General features: G+C 44.8%; 1 protein-coding gene, 2 long non-coding RNA genes and 2 gene segments (V, D, J or C); 2 read left to right on the forward strand and 3 right to left on the reverse strand.

Moving 5' to 3' along the window:
- Positions 1 to 8,602: 8,602 nt before the first annotated feature.
- LOC125139530 lies at positions 8,603 to 10,251 on the reverse strand. Its single transcript, XR_007138553.1, has 2 exons — positions 9,745 to 10,251; positions 8,603 to 9,070 (listed from the first exon to the last, which is right to left on the reverse strand). It is a non-coding gene; the product is annotated as an uncharacterized LOC125139530 (long non-coding RNA).
- Positions 10,014 to 10,517, forward strand: LOC125139524. The segment is given in 2 exon segments: positions 10,014 to 10,075; positions 10,174 to 10,517. Coding segments are annotated over 2 exon segments (378 nt in total).
- A 2,469-nt stretch (positions 10,518 to 12,986) lies between these two features.
- On the reverse strand, positions 12,987 to 15,468 carry LOC125139512. The gene is made up of 2 exons (XM_047803764.1): positions 15,325 to 15,468; positions 12,987 to 14,360 (listed from the first exon to the last, which is right to left on the reverse strand). The coding sequence occupies exons 1-2, from the start codon at positions 15,466 to 15,468 to the stop codon at positions 13,530 to 13,532; spliced, it is 975 nt and encodes a 324-aa protein (XP_047659720.1). The 3' UTR covers positions 12,987 to 13,529.
- A 1,945-nt stretch (positions 15,469 to 17,413) lies between these two features.
- Positions 17,414 to 19,197, reverse strand: LOC125139533. Its single transcript, XR_007138557.1, has 2 exons — positions 18,697 to 19,197; positions 17,414 to 17,881 (listed from the first exon to the last, which is right to left on the reverse strand). It is a non-coding gene; the product is annotated as an uncharacterized LOC125139533 (long non-coding RNA).
- On the forward strand, positions 18,950 to 19,515 carry LOC125139520. The segment is given in 2 exon segments: positions 18,950 to 19,011; positions 19,110 to 19,515. Coding segments are annotated over 2 exon segments (390 nt in total).

The raw sequence follows: 19,515 nt of genomic DNA on the forward strand, positions 1-19,515 counted from the left end.
TCTCGTTGCCTGATGTAAATGCAAGTGATCAAGCATGTGTTGTACCTGACTGTTTATCCAGGGCTTCTCGTTGGGGAACTTCCTGATTTGTATGGTGGGTACAGTGTTATCAACACCCGTGCTAATGTACCCGTTCACATACTCAGCGTAATCCTGTATACTGACAGAAGAGTCCTCCAAAATGGCTACAGTTTTAAACACATCCCAGTCTGTCAGAGAAAAGCAGTCCTGCAAGATGCCCTCAGTTTGTGTGGTCCAAAGCTTAACCTGTTTGTTAACAGGGTTTGTTGGCTTAATAAGTCTTTGTCTGTAGACCCGGTATATAAACAGAGGTATGTCATCTGAGTGTCCAAAGTGGGGGCGGTGTGCAGCCCTGTTTGCAGCCAATATCTTGCTATAAACATTGTTCAATGTGTTTTTACGGGTTGGACTGTCCACATGATGATGATATTTGGGAAGACCAGTCTGTAGTTTAGACTGATTAAAGTTGCCAGGTGCAATAAAGACAGCATCAGGGTGAGACGTCTCTAGTGCGTTTAGTACATCGTGGAGCTTGCCTAGCGCTACTGTGGTGTTAGCTTGTGGGGGGATGTAAACATCGGCTATAAAAACAGTGTTGAATTTCCTCGGTAAATAATAGGATGGCATTTCAGCAATAAAAACTCCACATCAGATGAGCAATGCTTAAAACCAGTTTGTATGTCCACACACCACTTGTTAATAAACACACACACACCACCCCCTTTGGACTTACCGGACGCTGCGGCTTTATCTGAAAGCACAGCACTCTCTTATTTCCCACTGTGATAGTCCTAGCTCTCAGCTCATCCAGTTTGTTTTCCAGAGATCGCACATTGGCTAACAACAGGCTTGGTAACGGTGGTCGGCTAACACAAGCTTTTAGGTGAGCATGAAGCCCTCCCCTCTTGCCTTGTTTGCGTCAATGTCTCCAGAGCGCTCTCCTCGGGTCAGCTATCACACTCGAACTCGCTGCCTCGGGGCCTTCCTGATGATGGTGGTGGTGGTTCTGGGAGGGACTGATGTGTTGTAGCTCCGGAGGAATAAAATCAGTAAATTTGTGGTGGTTGGACGAATTGGCGATGTCCAGTAATGCCTGCTGTTGTACGTAATCAGTGCACCGCTTTTTTGCAGGGCAGAAAAAACTACACCAGGTTACGTATGTAACCCGGTTCCCTGAGAGGGGAACGAGACGCTGCGTCAGTGCTGACGCTATGGGAATGCTTCTTTGAGGAAGTTGTGTCTGAAGCTCTGTGTGCACACACGCCATTTAATGGCTCGGAAAGGACACGTGACGGAGTTAATTACTCGCCAGGAAGTCCATATAAGGGCATCTACGTCACGCTGCTCCAGCTCTCTTTGTCTGAAGGAAGTGCGAACGGATGCCTGGGGCGTGGCCAGCAACGCAGCGTCTCGTTCCCCTCTCAGGGAACCGGGTTACATACGTAACCTGGTGTAGTTCCCTTTCGAGGGAACTCGACGCTGCGTCAGTGCTAACGCTATGGGAATGCCAATACCCACGCCGCCACGCACCAGTCGATGACTGCGCCAGAGGCCGTGAGAGAGCACGAGCAGACTGGGAACAGCACATCATAGGCCCCGCAGTACCTGGGACCCTGGAGTGGGGTCCAAGTCCAGGTCATAGAATCTGATAAAGGTGTGCGGAGAGGACCATCCTGCCGCAGCACAAATATCTTCAATGGGGACACCCCTGGCCAAGGCACTGGATGAGGCGATACCCCTAGTGGAGTGGGCCCTGATGCCAAGAGGTGAGGCATGACCGCGCACCTCATAGGCCTGAGTAATGGCCTCCACCACCCAGTGCGCCAGGCGCTGTTTGGAAACTGGATTACCCCTATTCCGGCCCCCAAAACAGACAAAAAGGGCAGAGGAGTTACGCCACGAGCTAGAGCGGTGGACGTAAGTCCTCAGGGCCCTTACCGGGCAAAGCAAGTGCAGCCTCTCCTGCTCCGCCGACTCATGGGGCGGGGGACAGTAGGCTTGCAGGATGATTGGACATCCCGCCATCCTGGGCACCTTAGGGACATATCCTGGCCTGGGGTGCAGGATAGCCTTGGACATACCGGGGGCAAACTCTAGGCAGGCGGGGGCGATCGACAAAGCCTGCAAATCCCCGACTCTCCTGAGAGAGGCCAAGGCAAAAAGCAGGGCAGACTTCAGGGTCAGAAACTTCTCAGAGGCTGACTCCAAGGGCTCAAAGGGGGCTTCCAACAGCCCCTCCAGGACCACGGAGAGGTCCCAGGAAGGAAGGCGTGGCCTAGAGGAAGGCCTCAGCCGCCTGACACCACGCAGAAAGCGAGAGACTAAAGGGTGCCTACCCAAGGAGGCCCCAAGGACAGGTTCGTGGTTCGCGGCAACTGCGGCCACGTACACCTTTAGAGTAGAAGGGGACAGGCCCCGAGAAAAGCAAGACTGCAGGAACTCCAGCACTGTACCAACCGGGCAGTGAACTGGATCCTGAGAGTGCTCGTCACACCAGAGGCGGAAAAGCCTCCACTTCAGAGCATACAGTTTCCTAGTGGAGGGAGCCCTAGCATTCAGCAGAGTCTCTGTCACCTCAGTTGAGAGGCCTGCGTCTAGGAGCTGGTCCCCCTCAGGGGCCAGACCCAAAGCTTCCACATCTCGGGGCGGGGGTGATGAATTGCCCCCTGCGCCTGAGAGAGGAGATCCCTCCTGACGGGAACCTCCCATGGAGTGCCATAAAGGAGGGAGACTAGGTCCGTGAACCAAACCCGAGAGGGCCAACGGGGGGCAACTAGGAGAAGGTTGACCCGGTCGTGGCGCACTCTGGCTAGGACTTGCGGGAGCAGAGCTACCGGGGGAAAGGCGTACAGACGGAGCCTCGGCCACGTCCATACCAGGGCATCCAGGCCCAACGGGGCCGGGTGAGAGAGGGAGAACCACAGCGGACAGTGGGTCGACTCCTCTGAGGCGAACAAATCCACTTCCGCCCGGCCGAAAATCTGCCAGATTCGCTTCACCACGTGAGGGTGAAGACGCCACTCCCCGGGCCTTAGCACCTGCCTCGACAGGAAGTCTGCCTCCCGATTTACACGCCCTGGGATAAAAACCGCTCTTAGCGAAAGAAACCTGGTCTCTGCCCAGAGCAGAATCTGCCACGCCAACCTGAACAGGGGGCGTGAACGCAGACCGCCCTGATGGTTGATATAGGACACCACCGCGGTGCTGTCTGTTCGCACTAGGACATGACAGCCCTCCAGGTGCGGGAGAAAGTGTTGCAACGCTAGGAACACAGCCCTCATCTCCAGGCAATTTATGTGCCATGAGAGACAGGGGCTCTCCCATAGACCCTGGGCCGGGCGGCCATCTAAGGCTGCGCCCCAGCCCGAAAGCGAGGCGTCCGTCGAAAGAGTCCTGCGACGGTGACACGCCCCTAGAATGGGACCCAAGGCCAAAAACCGGGGTCTTTTCCACATGAGGAGGGTACGAAGCCCACGGCGCGTAACCCGTATAACCCTGAGGGGATGCCTGTGAGGATGAAAGCCCGCCCCCTTGAGCCAGAGCTGGAATGGCCTCATGTGAAGCAGACCCAAAGGAATAACGTTGGCTGCTGCTGACATGAGTCCGAGCACCCTCTGTGCCTCGGCAACAGAGAGGCTGCGGCCTAACCGAATAGCTTTCACCGCCAACAAGATGGAGGCCACCCGGGTGGGAGACAGATGTGCCCGCATCGTGGTGGAGTCCCAAACCACCCCCAGAAAGGTGGTTCTCTGAGAAGGAGAAAGCACACACTTTCCTGGGTTCAGCCTGAGTCCTAAGGACCTCATGTGGGCAAGCACAGCATCTCGATGCCTGGCTGCCATAGCCTTCGACTGGGCAAGAATGAGCCAGTCGTCCAGGTAGTTCAGTACACGGATGCCCTGGAGACGCAATGGTGCCAGGGCAGCATCTATGCACTTCGTGAACGTGCGTGGTGAAAGGGCTAGGCCAAAAGGAAGGACACGATACTGGTACGCTTCGCCCCCCAAAGCGAACCTGAGGAACTTCCTGTGCTCCGGCAGAATGCTTATGTGGAAATAAGCATCCTTGAGGTTGATCGTGACAAACCAGTCCTCGGATCTGATCTGGGACACGATCATCTTGAGCGTGAGCATCTTGAACTTGTAAGTCTTCAGAGTACAGTTCAGAGCCCGCAGGTCCAGAATCGGACGCAGCCCCCCGTCCTTCTTGGGAACAACAAAATATCGGCTGTAAAAGCCGGAGTCCCGCTCTGGGAGGGGAACATGCTCTATGGCCCCTTTCTCCAGGAGTGAGAGGAGTTCCTCCCGGAGGAACGCCGCCTGGTGCCCGCCCACATTTGTGGGCAACACACCCTGGAAACACGGAGGACGTGAGGAAAACTGGATCCTGTACCCTCTTTCCACAGTATTCAGGACCCACTGAGACACCCCTGGCAGAAGTTTCCACGCTGCCAGGCTGCCTGACAGTGGCGTCAAACTTGTGCAGACCTCCCGGGCGCCCTGAAACAGCGCACCGGCAGGCGCGAACCCGGGAAGATCGGCACAAGAAAGGGGAGCCGACACAGGCCCCACTGCCCCCCGAAACGACAAAGGCGGCGGGGCTGGCAGTAGGGGGAGCGTCTCTGAATAGGGCGCTCCCAGGAGCCCCTGCCCTCGGGCATCAGGACTCCTTCATGACCCGCTTGGCTGAGAGGACAGACCTAAGGTCCTCTCTCACCGGACGGGTCCGGGTCCGGGCATGTGAACCGGCCTCCCTAGTTTTAGACGGGGGGGCTCGGGCCGCCACACTAGCTCTTCTCACTGCCCTGAGTGAGCTAGAAGGGGGGGGGCGGCTAGATGATGGCCCAGGCTGCTCCCCGCGGCGAGGGAGAAACTCCTTGAATGCCGCTGACTGGCGTTTCACCTCCTGATGCCTGTCGACGACAGTACTAACTGCGTCGCCGAACAAGCCCTGAGGTGAAACTGGGGCGTCCAGGAGAAAGGACTTATCCTTCTCCCTTATGCCTGTCAAATTAAGCCACAAGTGCCTCTCCGCGGCAACCAGCGCAGCCATAGTACGGCCTATAGAGCGGGCCGTCTGCTTCGTGGCACGGAGCGCGAGATCAGTGGCGCGGCAGAGCTCGGACACCGCCTGAGGTCCCAGCCCTTCACCGCCATCCAGCTCTGCTAGCAGATCAGCCTGGTAGGCCTGCAAGACCGCCATGGTGTGCAGCGCTGCACCCGCTTGACCCGCTGACTCATAGGCCTTACCCACAATGGCCGAAGTGGTCCTACATGGCTTGGATGGAAGGGCAGGTCTTCTCCATGCGGGCGATGCAGGGGAGAGATAACTGGCTAGCGTCTCTTCAACCCTCGGCATCGTCCTATACCCATGGTCTTCAAGCCCATTAATGGCTGAATAGTCTGAAATGGCTGGAGAAAATACACGCGCCGAAAAGGGATTTTTCCAAGACCTCGATACCTCAGTATGGAGGTCTGGAAGAAATGGCAGACGCCTGCGTGCAGGTGGCTGACGGCCTGAAGTGAGAAAGCGGTCGTCCAGCTTAGAATGGGCGACACCAACTACCTCCTCAGGCCAATCTAAATTCAGCTTCTCAACAGCCCGAGTTATTACCTCGAGGAGCTCCTCGAACGCGACTGATTGCGTCGGCCGTTCTGAGGTGGAAAGCCCCTCCCCTTCGACATCGAGCTCCTCAGAGCCGGATGCGGAAAGCAGCATGCTCTCTTCCGGGTTGGGAGAAATCGCAGCGCGAGCTCCCGAACGCGAAACCGAGCGATCGGAGTCAGGGGAGAGGGCAAGAGAAAGGGGAACACCCGTCTCTTGCTCCGCCTCCGCTAACTCAACCTGGGAACCCCATGATTGAAGCCACCGCGCTGCCTCGGCAGACGCAGGACCCGAACCACGAGGCGCAGCCGAAGCTGAAAACACAGCCAGGCGGGATCGGAGCGTGCGGAGAGGGAATCCCTCACAATGCACGCAGCCGGCTCCCTCGAGAGCCGACCGGGCATGCTCCTCTCCCAAACACACCACACAAAGAGAATGCGCGTCGTCCGCCGTGATAAAGCGGGGGCAAGGATGCACGCATCTCTTAAAGTGCTTAGACTGCAACATTTTGCCTAGTCTTTCCCTATTTTTTTATTTTTTTTCTTTCCCTGCACTTGATGGACAGACAAACGACACACATACACAGAGCGCTTCCTGAAGACAAAGAAAGCTGGAGCAGCGTGACGTAGATGCCCTTATATGGACTTACTGGCGAGTAATTAACTCCGTCACGTGTCCTTTCCGAGCCATTAAATGGCGTGTGTGCACACAGAGCTTCAGACACAACTTCCTCAAAGAAGCATTCCCATAGCGTCAGCACTGACGCAGCGTCGAGTTCCCTCGAAAGGGAACATAAAATATAGTAAAAAAAAAATGAAAAACCAGCAAGGACCTTCAGGACCTTCTTGCAGGTGAATCCTCTCAGGTGTCTCCAGGTAGCCCAATGGAACTGAACTACGATGCAGAATGGACAGGAACATTTGAAGAAAAATGTTTAAATCAAACCCATATACATACAGTAAGAGAGTCAGTGTTCATTCCAAGCTCTACATGGTGATATAGTCTACACTCTCTGAGTAAATGGGTCATGACCTGACTCAGGACATTGGCCTTAATGCTGGTAGTCAGGACTGAACGCAGGTTTGTGTGAACAGGAAAAAAGGGAGGATTGAGCTTTATATTCATGTTCTATTAAAGCTCAGTATTTGTAATTCCTCAGTGTGTCTTGAATTGATGCTGCTTCAGACCAGGTTAGCTGTGTACAGTATATGTTGCCATGGCGATCTGCCCAGCTTAAAAGCTGTATTATCAAGTGCTTTACACACTTTTTTCCATAGAGCACTGAAGCCCATAACAAATATTAAAACCCACACTCATTATTATGTGTTGTATTCTCATATTTGATTGTCTGCCACTGGCATGTCCCCAAAACACTGGCATGTCCTCATCCTGGATATTTTTCCTTCATATCTTCAGACCTACATCTGTATGAAACATTTAGATTCTGATATTTAACTGTGTTTTCTTGCCTCTGTTTTACGTCATTGTGTGTTCTGTTATTTTTGAATGTTAATGTGTTTTGTCAGTTGTAGCACCTTGCACTGTGGGGGCAGAAAGTCTTTGTAAAAACTGAAAAAAAACATAGCCACCCATAGACAAAGGCGTATACCGTTAGCTCCTATGTGAAAAAACTACCTTCGAGTACTTATGCTTGTCTAAGACCCCAACATTACCTGCTATGTCTTTTGCCCTGGCTCCCAGAACACACCTAACCAGTGCTGCTGAAGCCCTAAAGGCCTAGCTAATTTCACATGCCTTAAGATGAAGTCTTCTATAACCAGAGCTCTATTAGGTTTCTCAGCAGGTGCTTCACTGAGGAGAGCAAACCTGTTAGACACGTGAAGAGGAGAGGAGTGGTGCTCCCATGGGCAAGCTAATGCGTTAGCTTTGGCTTTGCGACTATGCCACCGAGTCGTCACCCATTCGCCCCACTGTGAGGGCTCTAACGCTGGAGTTGAAGGGTTACTAACTAGAGAGTCAGTAGTGCCAGCTTTCTTGGGGTAGACATTTCTGATAAATTTATCTGGATTACTAATACCTCACAGTAGAGAGGACACAGCAACATCTTTACTTCCCACAGCCTGCCACCAACCATACTTACAAATTTTTACAAAGAAGCTGTTTGTGATGTTCTGACCTTCTGTGTACAAGACTAGACATTGGATGTGACTAGGGATTGTGATTAGCAGAGATTGTTTGTTGAAACTTATTAGAGGGTCACAATAAGTTGGAGCCAAGTTAGCTCATAAATAACTCTAGGCAGACCTTGGTAAGATTATCCTGATCATAAGGTAATCAGGTGTTGTCTAGCCAATGGTAGATGATGTTTTCCTTTCTTCAGATCCTGTGTTTGAATCATGTTTATAAAAACTCAGTGTAACATATTATCGGGGCCCATTTTCTCTCATGCTACACGAGTGTTGGGTCCTGTTGCGCAGCAGCACACAATAAATTGTAAACCATTTTACGGATTTACTGAAACGTTTTTTTATCCTTAGGAACATGTTGAGCCACAACTGACGATTAACTGATGATTACACTGACTTTTAAATACAGTAAGTGATAAAAATATGACTTCATTTTGAAATGAAATACATTTTAAAGAAGGAAACACTGAAATAATGATGGTGCAGTTGAACAAGTTAAACAGTTTTCAACTTTTAAACATGTTTTTAACAAACAAATATCAAAGAAAATTAATAGTTATATATGAAAGAAGCTTCATGACTGATTCTGTCAGTGTTAGTGTTAAGTCAGAATGAGGTAGATGGAGAGAGCAGTGAGGTGGAAGTGAGATTTACATGAACAGGACTGAAGAGTTTCATTTCTCCTAGAATAGAGCAGAAAGTTCACCAGATGTTCAACTTCCTTCAGTCAAACTCACTGAAGCACAACACACAGCACTGAATCTACAGCTAATCCCACTCTCTCATCACACTGATCATCACTATTAACTGGAATAAAAGAACAAACAACGTCCAAAACTCAGCTTTATTTCAGCAAAAACTACAGGAAGAGCAACAGGACAGTGAACAGAGTAAAGACAGAAATGTCAGCATTGTGTAGAATTGAAACTCTATTTAGGATGGATGATAAGCAGCTCTATGTTAAACTCTATCTTGGATCCACTAGCCTTCACACTGACTCTTTCTGAACGTGACTGGATGATTGGCGTTGTTATGGGAGACCTTACAGCTGAACTCCACCCCCTTTTCCCAGAGGTCTTTGCTGAGGGTCAGGGTGCTGCTGCGGCTGTAACGGCCGTACTTCTCTTCTTCAGCGCTGGTCAGAACCCCGTTCTTCACCTCGGAGCCGTCCACTGTCCAGCTCACCAGCGCCCCCTGTGGAGAGTAGCCAGACAGCAGGCAGAGAAGCGATGACGATCCTTCAGACGCCTGCAGAGGGGACGGAGGGAGCAGAGACACGGAGGGAGCTGTGGGACCAGCTGCAGAGGAGAAACACACACACACACACACACACACACACACACACAGTTAGAAGGAAGAAATATTTCTACTTTGTGGAACTGACTGATCTTACAGAGTAATAAAGTCTAATAAAGTCTGACTTCATGACTGAGTTTCATTGAGTACTTTATTATTATTGGACCTCAGTTTCAGTGCAGAGACAAAACAAACATGTTCCACACTGTCATTTATCTGGAAAAATCATTTCTCATAACAAGTCTTATTACTTTATAGTTCAAACCTTCAGCATATTTAACTGCAGCAAATCCAAATGGAGCTGATTACAGAAATATTCATTGTTTAACACAAACACACACAGCAGCTTTCATCTGGATTTGACATCAGCACAAAGTCACTATATTTATTAAATGTTTATTATAGAGTAACTGCAGAGTTATTGCATGTTGAATATATAGCAAGTGTGTCATTATTACATATTTAACATCAATTATTGTGTATTTGTTGAATGTTGAAGAACATTTATATGGGATCTGTTCTGATACTGAAATGTTTTCCTCAACACAGCATAATAATACACAATAACATCAATGATGTCATTCTAAACATAAATCATCTAGTTTAAGTTTATTTCTTCATGGAATTAGTAATGAACTAAACTGGTTTAGTTTTAAAAAGAAGAAAACACACTTACTGTTCACAATGAGTTTGGAGCCTCCACCAAAAGTGTACCACAGTGATACATTCTAATGAAACCATCGTACAAAAACCTCCATCACACTACAGTGCACACACACACACACACACACACACACACACACACACACACACACACACACACACACACACACACACACACACACACACACTTTGCATTGGTGGCCCATGCTTCAGTGCTCTGTGAGTGTTTATAGCCCTGTGACTTTAACACTTCATGACTGAGAGCTGCTGCTCAGCAACTTCACCCACAGCAACCATGACTTTGATCAGCGTCTTCATCTGCACACTGGCCCTCTGGACTCAAGGTGAGAGTTTAACATCAACTCACAGCCTCACACACTTCATTTCATACTAATTCTACACCACTTTAGAGCACAGAAACACAATCTATGTTTCTCTTCAGGATCCAGAGGTCAGGTGACTGTGACTCAGACTCCTTCAGTGCAAACTGTTGCTCCAGGAAACACAGTCACCATCAACTGTAAAACCAGTAGTGATGTGTATGATGGTGATGATCTACACTGGTACCTGCAGAAACCTGGAGAAGCTCCTAAACTCCTGATCTACGATGCTACTAAGAGACAGTCAGGGATTCCAGATCGTTTCAGTGGCAGTGGATCTAATACTGACTTCACTCTGACCATCAGAGGAGTCCAGACTGAAGATACAGGAGATTACTACTGTCAGAGTTACCATGAGTTCGGTAGTAACTGGGTGTTCACACAGTGTTAGAGCGTCGTACAAAAACCTCGGTCAGCGAGACTGCACAGAGAAACACTGCTGCAGCTGGGAGTGACTGCAGGTGCTGAGGGGGAGGATGTGATACAGCACAATGACACACACTGTGGACCAGAGAAAACACACACACACACACACACACACACACACACACACACACACACACACACACACACACACACACACACACACACACACACACACACACACCATAAGTACAAATTATTCCACATTATTATTATTGCTAGTGTTCCTAGTGTTATTAGTATAAACTTTATAATTATTTAATACCCACATTAGGACTTTATTAACTAAACATCTCGTGTTTATTAACAAACTATTAGACAATATTTAACTCCAATTACCATTTTTAAAAAGCAGTTTAAAGCAGAGAATTATATAAATAATGAGAAAACAAATCTTTTTAAAATCTATTCATTTATTTCAGATCTGCACTGATGACCTTGAGTTCTACAGCAGTTTGTGTGAAACATCACAATGATTCTTTATCTGTAACTAGATGACATTCATTAGAAACTCTGTAAGGCACTGGGTTGTATTTCTACATTATTAGTAACATCAGTGATTTGTAGGTTTTTGACATGATTTCAGTGTGAAATGTAAAAAACTGGTTTTCTGTAGAGATTTCACAAAAACACTGTAACATCATCAGCACAGTCACCAACCTGAACACTACAAGAACCACACAGAAACTCTGACCAGTCCTGTCTGCTCCTGACCAGTCCCAAACTTCTCCTGCTCAAAGTATCTCCATTCTCACCCACTGACACATGAAGTTTAACCCTTCACACACACTCTTGAAGAAAGCTGACCAATATTACTGTCACCTACAGAATAACTGACCAATCCTGTCCACTTAAGCAGAACCTTTGAGAAACCCCACCACACCAACTCCTGCATAAAGTGTGATCAATCCCATCCTCTTTTGAAGAACATTTGACCAATCCCATCTGCTCCTGCAGAATAATTAAACACTTCTGCCCACTCTTACAGAAACTTTGACCAATCCCAGTCTTTCCTACAGACAGTTTGACCAATCACCTCCTGCTCCTGTTCAGAGTTTGACCAATCCCACCTGAGGACTGTTCCACAGAACAAGCTCAGTCAGATTTATATACGGTGTAGTTTAACCATGTTGAAATGTGCTTTAATCTACTTCTTAATGTGACTTTTTTCTGAAGTTAAATTATAATTAGTGAAATAAATACTGTTGTAACTCAGGGTTACTGTAAATAGAAGTAAGTAGAGTTAAGGGGAATTGAAATAAATAAATTAATAATTAAGAAAAAAATCATTTTGTTATATAGAACATTTGATTTGACTTTTTTTTTACTTTCGGTGTAAATATATGAATGTTGATGTTTTTTCTTTCTTTCTTTTTTTTCTTTTCTTTTCCATGTTGATGATATAAGAAATGTTTGTTATTAGACTGTAATGTTTATTTAATTTAACAGTTTAGCGTTCAGTGAATCAGCAGAAGTAAAAAAGTCACCTGCTTTGGAAGAAACGAGTGTGAGGGACAAGGAGAGAGAAGCGTGGTTGGTTTTGGTTTAGGATTTTCAAAAAGAGAAACTGAATTTTTTAAGTACAACTAGACAGAAACTTAAACAGGGTTCCCACTCTTTTTCAGAGATCATTTTCCAGGACATTTCAAACTTATCAAAAAAAAAGACAAGGATCATAGATTCATGGCCTAAAGTAATATGTTCATCTCTGCAGAAGTCTTAAAAACCATGTACACTTCATGGCTATTACTTAACTATACTTTTAAAGACAATTTGTCATGTGAATGAAACTTCAACATTTATAAAATAAAAAGACCGCACATATTAATACCCTTTCCTTTCCCAGGCCAATGCCGTCATGCATGCTTTAGATTGCTGTGCATTCCCCTTGCACATAATATTCAGATTAACAAGGATAATATAACCTGATTACCCGTCACCATTTGCTGAAAACATTCGAGCACTTATACCATTCTTAGCACCTGAAACCGCCAACACAAGACAGTGTCATCAGTCACAGAAAGATTAAACAGCATAACAAAAAACCCATCAAAACTAGCGTTACTAACATTACTTGTTTTGACCAGTTGTAAACTGTTCTTTAAATGATCAAGAACATTTAAAAATAATAATTTTCCAGGACAACAAGATTTTTTCCAGGACAATTTATGTTTTCTCTCATTTTCCATTTGTTTTCTAGGACTGGAATTTTGGTCATTAATTTTCCAGGATTTCCAGGACGCGTGGGAAACCTCTTATGGATCGCCCCCTATTTTCATGATTTTTGCTATAAAACATGTTAGGAGCTAAACAACAACTGAGGGTCATAGCCTCCTGTCTGACTCAAAAATGGATTTTATATGAATATTTTTCTCCAGACATGTCCGTCCGTTCATGTTTTTCTTGTTTATTTGTTTACTGTATAACTTTGAATTGAAAGACTGCATGCTGAGTTTAAAAGGCCTAAAACAAAGAGAACCCCTCTGCCTAGAAGCCTGCTGTGTAAAAAGGCCTGTAACCTGTAACCTGACACCCTGAGGCGTGAGAGTGTGAAAAATTTGAGAATTGCGCAATAAAACAATTGCGCAGCCTGTTCTGTTCCTTTAATCCCTTGACCATTATCCTACCAACAGATTTCCATTCTTCTTCTTGCCATTTTGGGGATAGTGATGGTACTCTCATATCTGCACCCTCTGCTGCACAGTCTAAAAACTCTGTCCAGAAGGCAGCATATACATCCCTGGACACACCATCAGCATCTGCCCCTATTTCATGAATGAAGCTGTATTTCACAGAGTAGGACATAATCACTTCATCCTTGAATTGAGTAATCAGTTCCTCCAAGAGATTGACTCTGTGGAGTTTCACCATCACATGCAAAGGTTCATAAGTAGGACTTAAGGGGCCAGCAGGCACTGTGTCAGAATGGAGAGGAGTTGAGCTGTAGGCGTTGATGTTTATCTGTGCCTCTTCTATAGGCTCATGTAAGATTGTGTCATCGAGATCTTCTAAAAATGGTCCACCTTGCAAAGGGCAAAAAAATGACCTCTGATGTATCACACAAAGATGTAAGATCAACAATCTCTACAGCAGTAGAGACAACATCTTCTACAGTATGTGTCTGCTGTTCACTGTCATGTGTTTTTTGTGTCAACTGCTCATTATCTTCTGTTGCGTTTTTCTGTCGCTCATTTTGCCTCGCTGCATCTGTCTGTTCATCAGTTCCTTTTGTCATCTCTGTGAACACTTCATCTTCATTTGTCTGGTGCTCTGTGAACAAGTAAAATCTTAAAATCCCCAATTGATGTGTCTCATAGAGCTCTCCCACACTAACACCCTCATCAAGGTATGCTTCCTGAAAGTCAACAATGTTGTGACTGAACTCTTCCCACTTTCCCTTTCTCGATTTGTCATTGGGGAAAAATAGCTTTTTAGCTTGTGATAGAATCTCTGTTTTTGTGGCTTTCTTGGAAATATCAAGAACTCTGGTTCCTCCACCATTGCGTTTTCTCACTTGTTTCTTGTCGTGTATCCATCCTAGTTCTATTTTCCTTGTCATCTTCACGGCCCTTTTGTTATTTCTCAGATGTATCTTTGTTGGCTGCATAGAAAGCTCCTCCTCAAAATCTTGATCTGTGTCTTTATTGCTTGTCAATGTGCCCAACTTTCTTCTAAGTTTTTCAAATAAGGACTGTCTTTTTAGATCATCACCACCCTTTCTCTGTTTTTCCATACAGAAACGCCTTGTAGCAATCCTATCACCATATGCTGGAATGTAAGCAGTCATAGTGGCATCATCTATTTCTCCAACTACCGAGCTGTCAATCTGTAATAAAAACAAAACAATACAGTAAGATATATCGGTTATCTTAAATCTAAGAGATGGTTTTTTTTCCATATGAGTGAAAATTAATTTCTTAGCAGTAGCTACAAATCAGCAATTTATTTCTATTTTTCTTCACTTGCTTGTTTCTCTTTTCGCATGGGAACTATTAAGTAATTTAACACAAAAACTGCTGTCTAAAAATGGTTGTAACCATAACAATGAAGTTTGAGTGACATAATGATGCTGAAAATAAAGTGTATTAACAGTGAAAATCCTTGACATCAAAGTTAGTCAGGGGACTGATGACTTTCATGTATTCCTCTTTAATTACATAACTATTTGCCTCCTTTACAAGAAAAGCACATTGACAGAAGTACTGCAGGATGTTGTTCACCTCTGGAACACACACAGAATTCGCCCATCCAGAAATGCTGTGTCTCCCTTATATTACTGCTATTATGTACTCCATAATATTGCTATTCCATATTGATTCCATACTTCAGCTCCCAACCAAGGCCTGTGTTGGCATCTAAACATTACTCCATCCTTTTAAAACAATATCAAATCACAACAAAATGGACAGCAGTAATTGTAAGGGCACAATACATATTTTGTGCATTTATTTATAATTTCAAACATACAAGTCAGCACTTTGCCTGAATGTATAATGGTGATGCTACTGCACAACTACTGTTACTTGTTTATGTAGGGTAGAGACCAAAATATAGTGTGAATTGACTCCTAAAGATACCTATAAACCTTATTTTACAGGACTAGAATAGGGAAGAAATGAATACATTGTTGGGAGAGACAGGTGTGCTCGGCATAAAAAGAAATCAGAAGCACTGGCACTAAATGTGATAGGGTTACGATTTATGATGATTACTTGTATAATCTGCAGATTCAATAAAATGTAAAACAATTAAAATTAATATATCGCAGGAATGAATGTGCGGTCACCTACAAGATCTTGCTGCATTTTCTGAATATTTTTCTCAGGAATCCCTCGGCTCTGAAGAAACATCCACAGACCATCATCTTGTGGGAGGGGGGTATTTGAAGACGTAGCCATAGCTGGCCCTGAACAAATGTCAGAAAAAGGCAGCATTTATGTAAATATGTGTTGCACCATAAATATAAACCGATTTAGGACTGTAACCTCAAAAGTGTAATTGCTTTAAATATCTCAAAAATGTATTTTGGCCAAGAGTGTGATAACCTTGCTAAAAATGGATGTTTCATGCATCAACTGTATAGGTAGGCAACTATATGCCTTTTCCTATCACTTCTTATCACTAAGACAACTGTCTTAAGCATTTGAATGTGCTCACCTTAAACAGTAACATTACTCAAATCATAGAGAAGGCTAGACTCAAGAAGGTCAATAGTGTTGAGACACAGGCTATATGTACTCATTTATCTGTGATCACTGCACAATCTAGTTTCTGAAAAATATATAACTTGTTTTGGAAAGCTTCAAAAAGCTAGCTTTGTTACTAAATTAGTAAATGCATCAAGTACACAGTTTAGAAAAATATCAACAAATAAAACAATTACAGGACACATATGCATAGTGACAAACCAAAAGAGAGGGCACAACTAAAGAAACCGAAGCAATGTCAAAATATATTCAACATTATTATTGGTGTAGCACGCTGAACACTATACTAAACGTCCGTGCAAATCTTAATCGGAATAATATCCCTGCTGGCTTTGAAACTGGCAAAGTTCTGAATGTTTGTTTACTGTTATGTAATGTCGCGAAGTCGAACGTGCTGCATGCACTGGGGATTTCTGACGTGACTTTTTCACTCCCCCTGACAGCAGCGGAGCTCGCTGTGTTCGAGGACCTCTTGATTTACAAATTAAGCACTAAAGTTACAGCAAATAGCGTGGTTTACTTATCTTAGCCAACAAACTGAAAGAAAAGTGGTTAACGTAATATTCCTCGGAAAAATCACACGTTATTATCCCCTCGACCTTAAAAGTTAAGGTTCCTTTTGCTGACTAATGGTAAATATTAGCTTAACGTTACATAAGTTAGCCTATCAACTGCAGTTGATGGTGTAACTTAAGTTAACGTAGTTAGTAAAAAATATGCCCTTAACATTATCGTTAACATACGTTTATAAACAGCTATTATAACCTCGTTTTACATGTCGTAACGCGAACAGTTAGCAAACATCATTTGGCATTAACATGTAGATGTAAAACCGAGGATAAAGACTTCTTGTCTACATGGATCAAAACAGACAGATAGCCTGCTTAAAACTGTTATAGATACATTGCTGAAGCGAGACTTAACAAGGTAATTAAAAGGAGTTGTGCGAGGGCAAAAAGTTGTGTTATTAATAATCAGATGTCTGAGAATGGGGACAGAACAGTGTGACTAGGGTAATGTGAGAACGCTGCAAGCTGAGGATGATGGGAGTTTAGATGGTGTATATAGGGTTCATTTAGGGAGAATCTGTGTTTGGCCTAGGTCAGGACTACTGTGGTATAATCTGACAAGGAAAAGTCCAGGCCAGGTTTATTTTGATAAATGTCACATACAGTCAGGTAGAATAGAACGACTGTGTGAGTGTTATTAGTAAGTCAGAATAATATTTATGAAAACCTCATTTAATTGGAGTCAGACATCAAAAAAGAAAAAAATGATTAATCCAGAGTTAAGTAGAAGGTCCAGTTCTGAGACCAGATTAAAATTTCTCAAGGAAATCATGATTAGGTCTCTTAAGAGTATGTGATAAGAGGGAGAGAGAGAGAGAGAGAGAGAGAGAGAGAGGGAGAGAGAGAGAGAGAGAGAGAGAGAGAGAGAGAGAGAGAGAGAGAGAGAGAGAGAGAGAGAGAGAGCAGTGAGGTGGAAGTGAGATTTACATGAACAGGACTGAAGAGTTTCATTTCTCCCAGAATAGAGCAGAAAGTTCACCAGATGTTCAACTTCCTTCAGTCAAACTCACTGAAGCACAACACACAGCACTGAATCTACAGCTAATCCCACTCTCTCATCACACTGATCATCACTATTAACTGGAATAAAAGAACAAACAACGTCCAAAACTCAGCTTTATTTCAGCAAAAACTACAGGAAGAGCAACAGGACAGTGAACAGAGTAAAGACAGAAATGTCAGCATTGTGTAGAATTGAAACTCTATTTAGGATGGATGATAAGCAGCTCTATGTTAAACTCTATCTTGGATCCACTAGCCTTCACACTGACTCTTTCTGAACGTGACTGGATGATTGGCGTTGTTATGGGAGACCTTACAGCTGAACTCCTCCCCCTTTTCCCAGAGGTCTTTGCTGAGGGTCAGGGTGCTGCTGCGGCTGTAACGGCCGTTCTTCTCTTCTTCTGCGCTGGTCAGAACCCCGTTCTTCACCTCGGAGCCGTCCACTGTCCAGCTCACCAGCGCCCCCTGTGGAGAGTAGCCAGACAGCAGGCAGAGCAGCGATGACGATCCTTCAGGCGTCTGAAGAAGGGACGGAGGGAGCAGGGACACGGAGGGAGCTGTGGGACCAGCTGGAGAGGAGAAACACACAAACACACACACACACACACACACACACACACACACACACACACACACACACATACACACACACACACACACACACACACAAACACACACACACACACACACACACACACACACACACACACACACACACACACACACACACACACACACACACACACACACAGTTAGAAAGCATTCTTAAATATTTCTGTAACTTTGTGGAACTGACTGATCTTACAGAGTAATAAAGTCTAATAAAGTCTGACTTCATGACTGAGTTTCATTGAGTACTTTATTATTATTGGACCTCAGTTTCAGTGCAGAGACAAAACAAACATGTTCCACACTGTCATTTATCTGGAAAAATCATTTCTCATAACAAGTCTTATTACTTTATAGTTCAAACCTTCAGCATATTTAACTGCAGCAAATCCAAATGGAGCTGATTACAGAAATATTCATTGTTTAACACAAACACACACAGCAGCTTTCATCTGGATTTGACATCAGCACAAAGTCATTATATTTATTAAATGTTTATTATAGAGTAACTGCAGAGTTATTGCATGTTGAATATATAGCAAGTGTGTCATTATTACATATTTAACATCAATTATTGTGTATTTGTTGAATGTTGAAGAACATTTATATGGGATCTGTTCTGATACTGAAATGTTTTCCTCAACACAGCATAATAATACACAATAACATCAATGATGTCATTCTAAACATAAATCATCTAGTTTAAGTTTATTTCTTCATGGAATTAGTAATGAACTAAACTGGTTTAGTTTTAAAAAGAAGAAAACACACTTACTGTTCACAATGAGTTTGGAGCCTCCACCAAAAGTGCGCCACAGTGATACATTCTAATGAAACCATCGTACAAAAACCTCCATCACACTCTAGTGCACACACACACACACACACACACACACACACACACACACACACACACACACACACACACACACACTTTGCATTGGTGGCCCATGCTTCAGTGCTCTGTGAGTGTTTATAGCCCTGTGACTTTAACACTTCATGACTGAGAGCTGCTGCTCAGCAACTTCACCCACAGCAACCATGACTTTGATCAGCGTCTTCATCTGCACACTGGCCCTCTGGACTCAAGGTGAGAGTTTAACATCAACTCACAGCCTCACACACTTCATTTCATACTAATTCTACACCACTTTAGAGCACAGAAACACAATCTATGTTTCTCTTCAGGATCCAGAGGTCAGGTGACTGTGACTCAGACTCCTTCAGTGCAAACTGTTGCTCCAGGAAACACAGTCACCATCAACTGTAAAACCAGTAGCGGAGTGTATGATGATAAGACTCTCGCCTGGTACCTGCAGAAACCTGGAGAAGCTCCTAAACTCCTGATCTACTATGCTACTAGCAGACAGTCAGGGATTCCAGCTCGTTTCATTGGCAGTGGATCTGATACTGACTTCACTCTGACCATCAGGGGAGTTCAGACTGAAGATACAGGAGATTACTACTGTCAGAGTGTACATAATGTGGGTAGCTTTTTCAGTCCTAACTCTGTGTTCACACAGTGTTAGAGCGTCGTACAAAAACCTCGGTCAGTGAGACTGCACAGAGAAACACTGCTGCAGCTGGGAGTGAC

The sequence above is a fragment of the Tachysurus fulvidraco genome, chromosome 19, assembly GCF_022655615.1.
Source record: "Tachysurus fulvidraco isolate hzauxx_2018 chromosome 19, HZAU_PFXX_2.0, whole genome shotgun sequence".
In the NCBI taxonomy this organism is placed as follows: domain Eukaryota; kingdom Metazoa; phylum Chordata; class Actinopteri; order Siluriformes; family Bagridae; genus Tachysurus; species Tachysurus fulvidraco.

Coding starts and splice junctions, on each gene's coding strand:
- LOC125139512 (XM_047803764.1), bottom strand. CDS start 15,468: ATGCTGCCTTTTTCTGACATTTGTTCAGGGCCAGCTATGGCTACGTCT. Junction 14,361..15,324: donor AGAAAATGCAGCAAGATCTT/GTAGGTGACCGC, acceptor TTTTTATTACAG/ATTGACAGCTCGGTAGTTGG.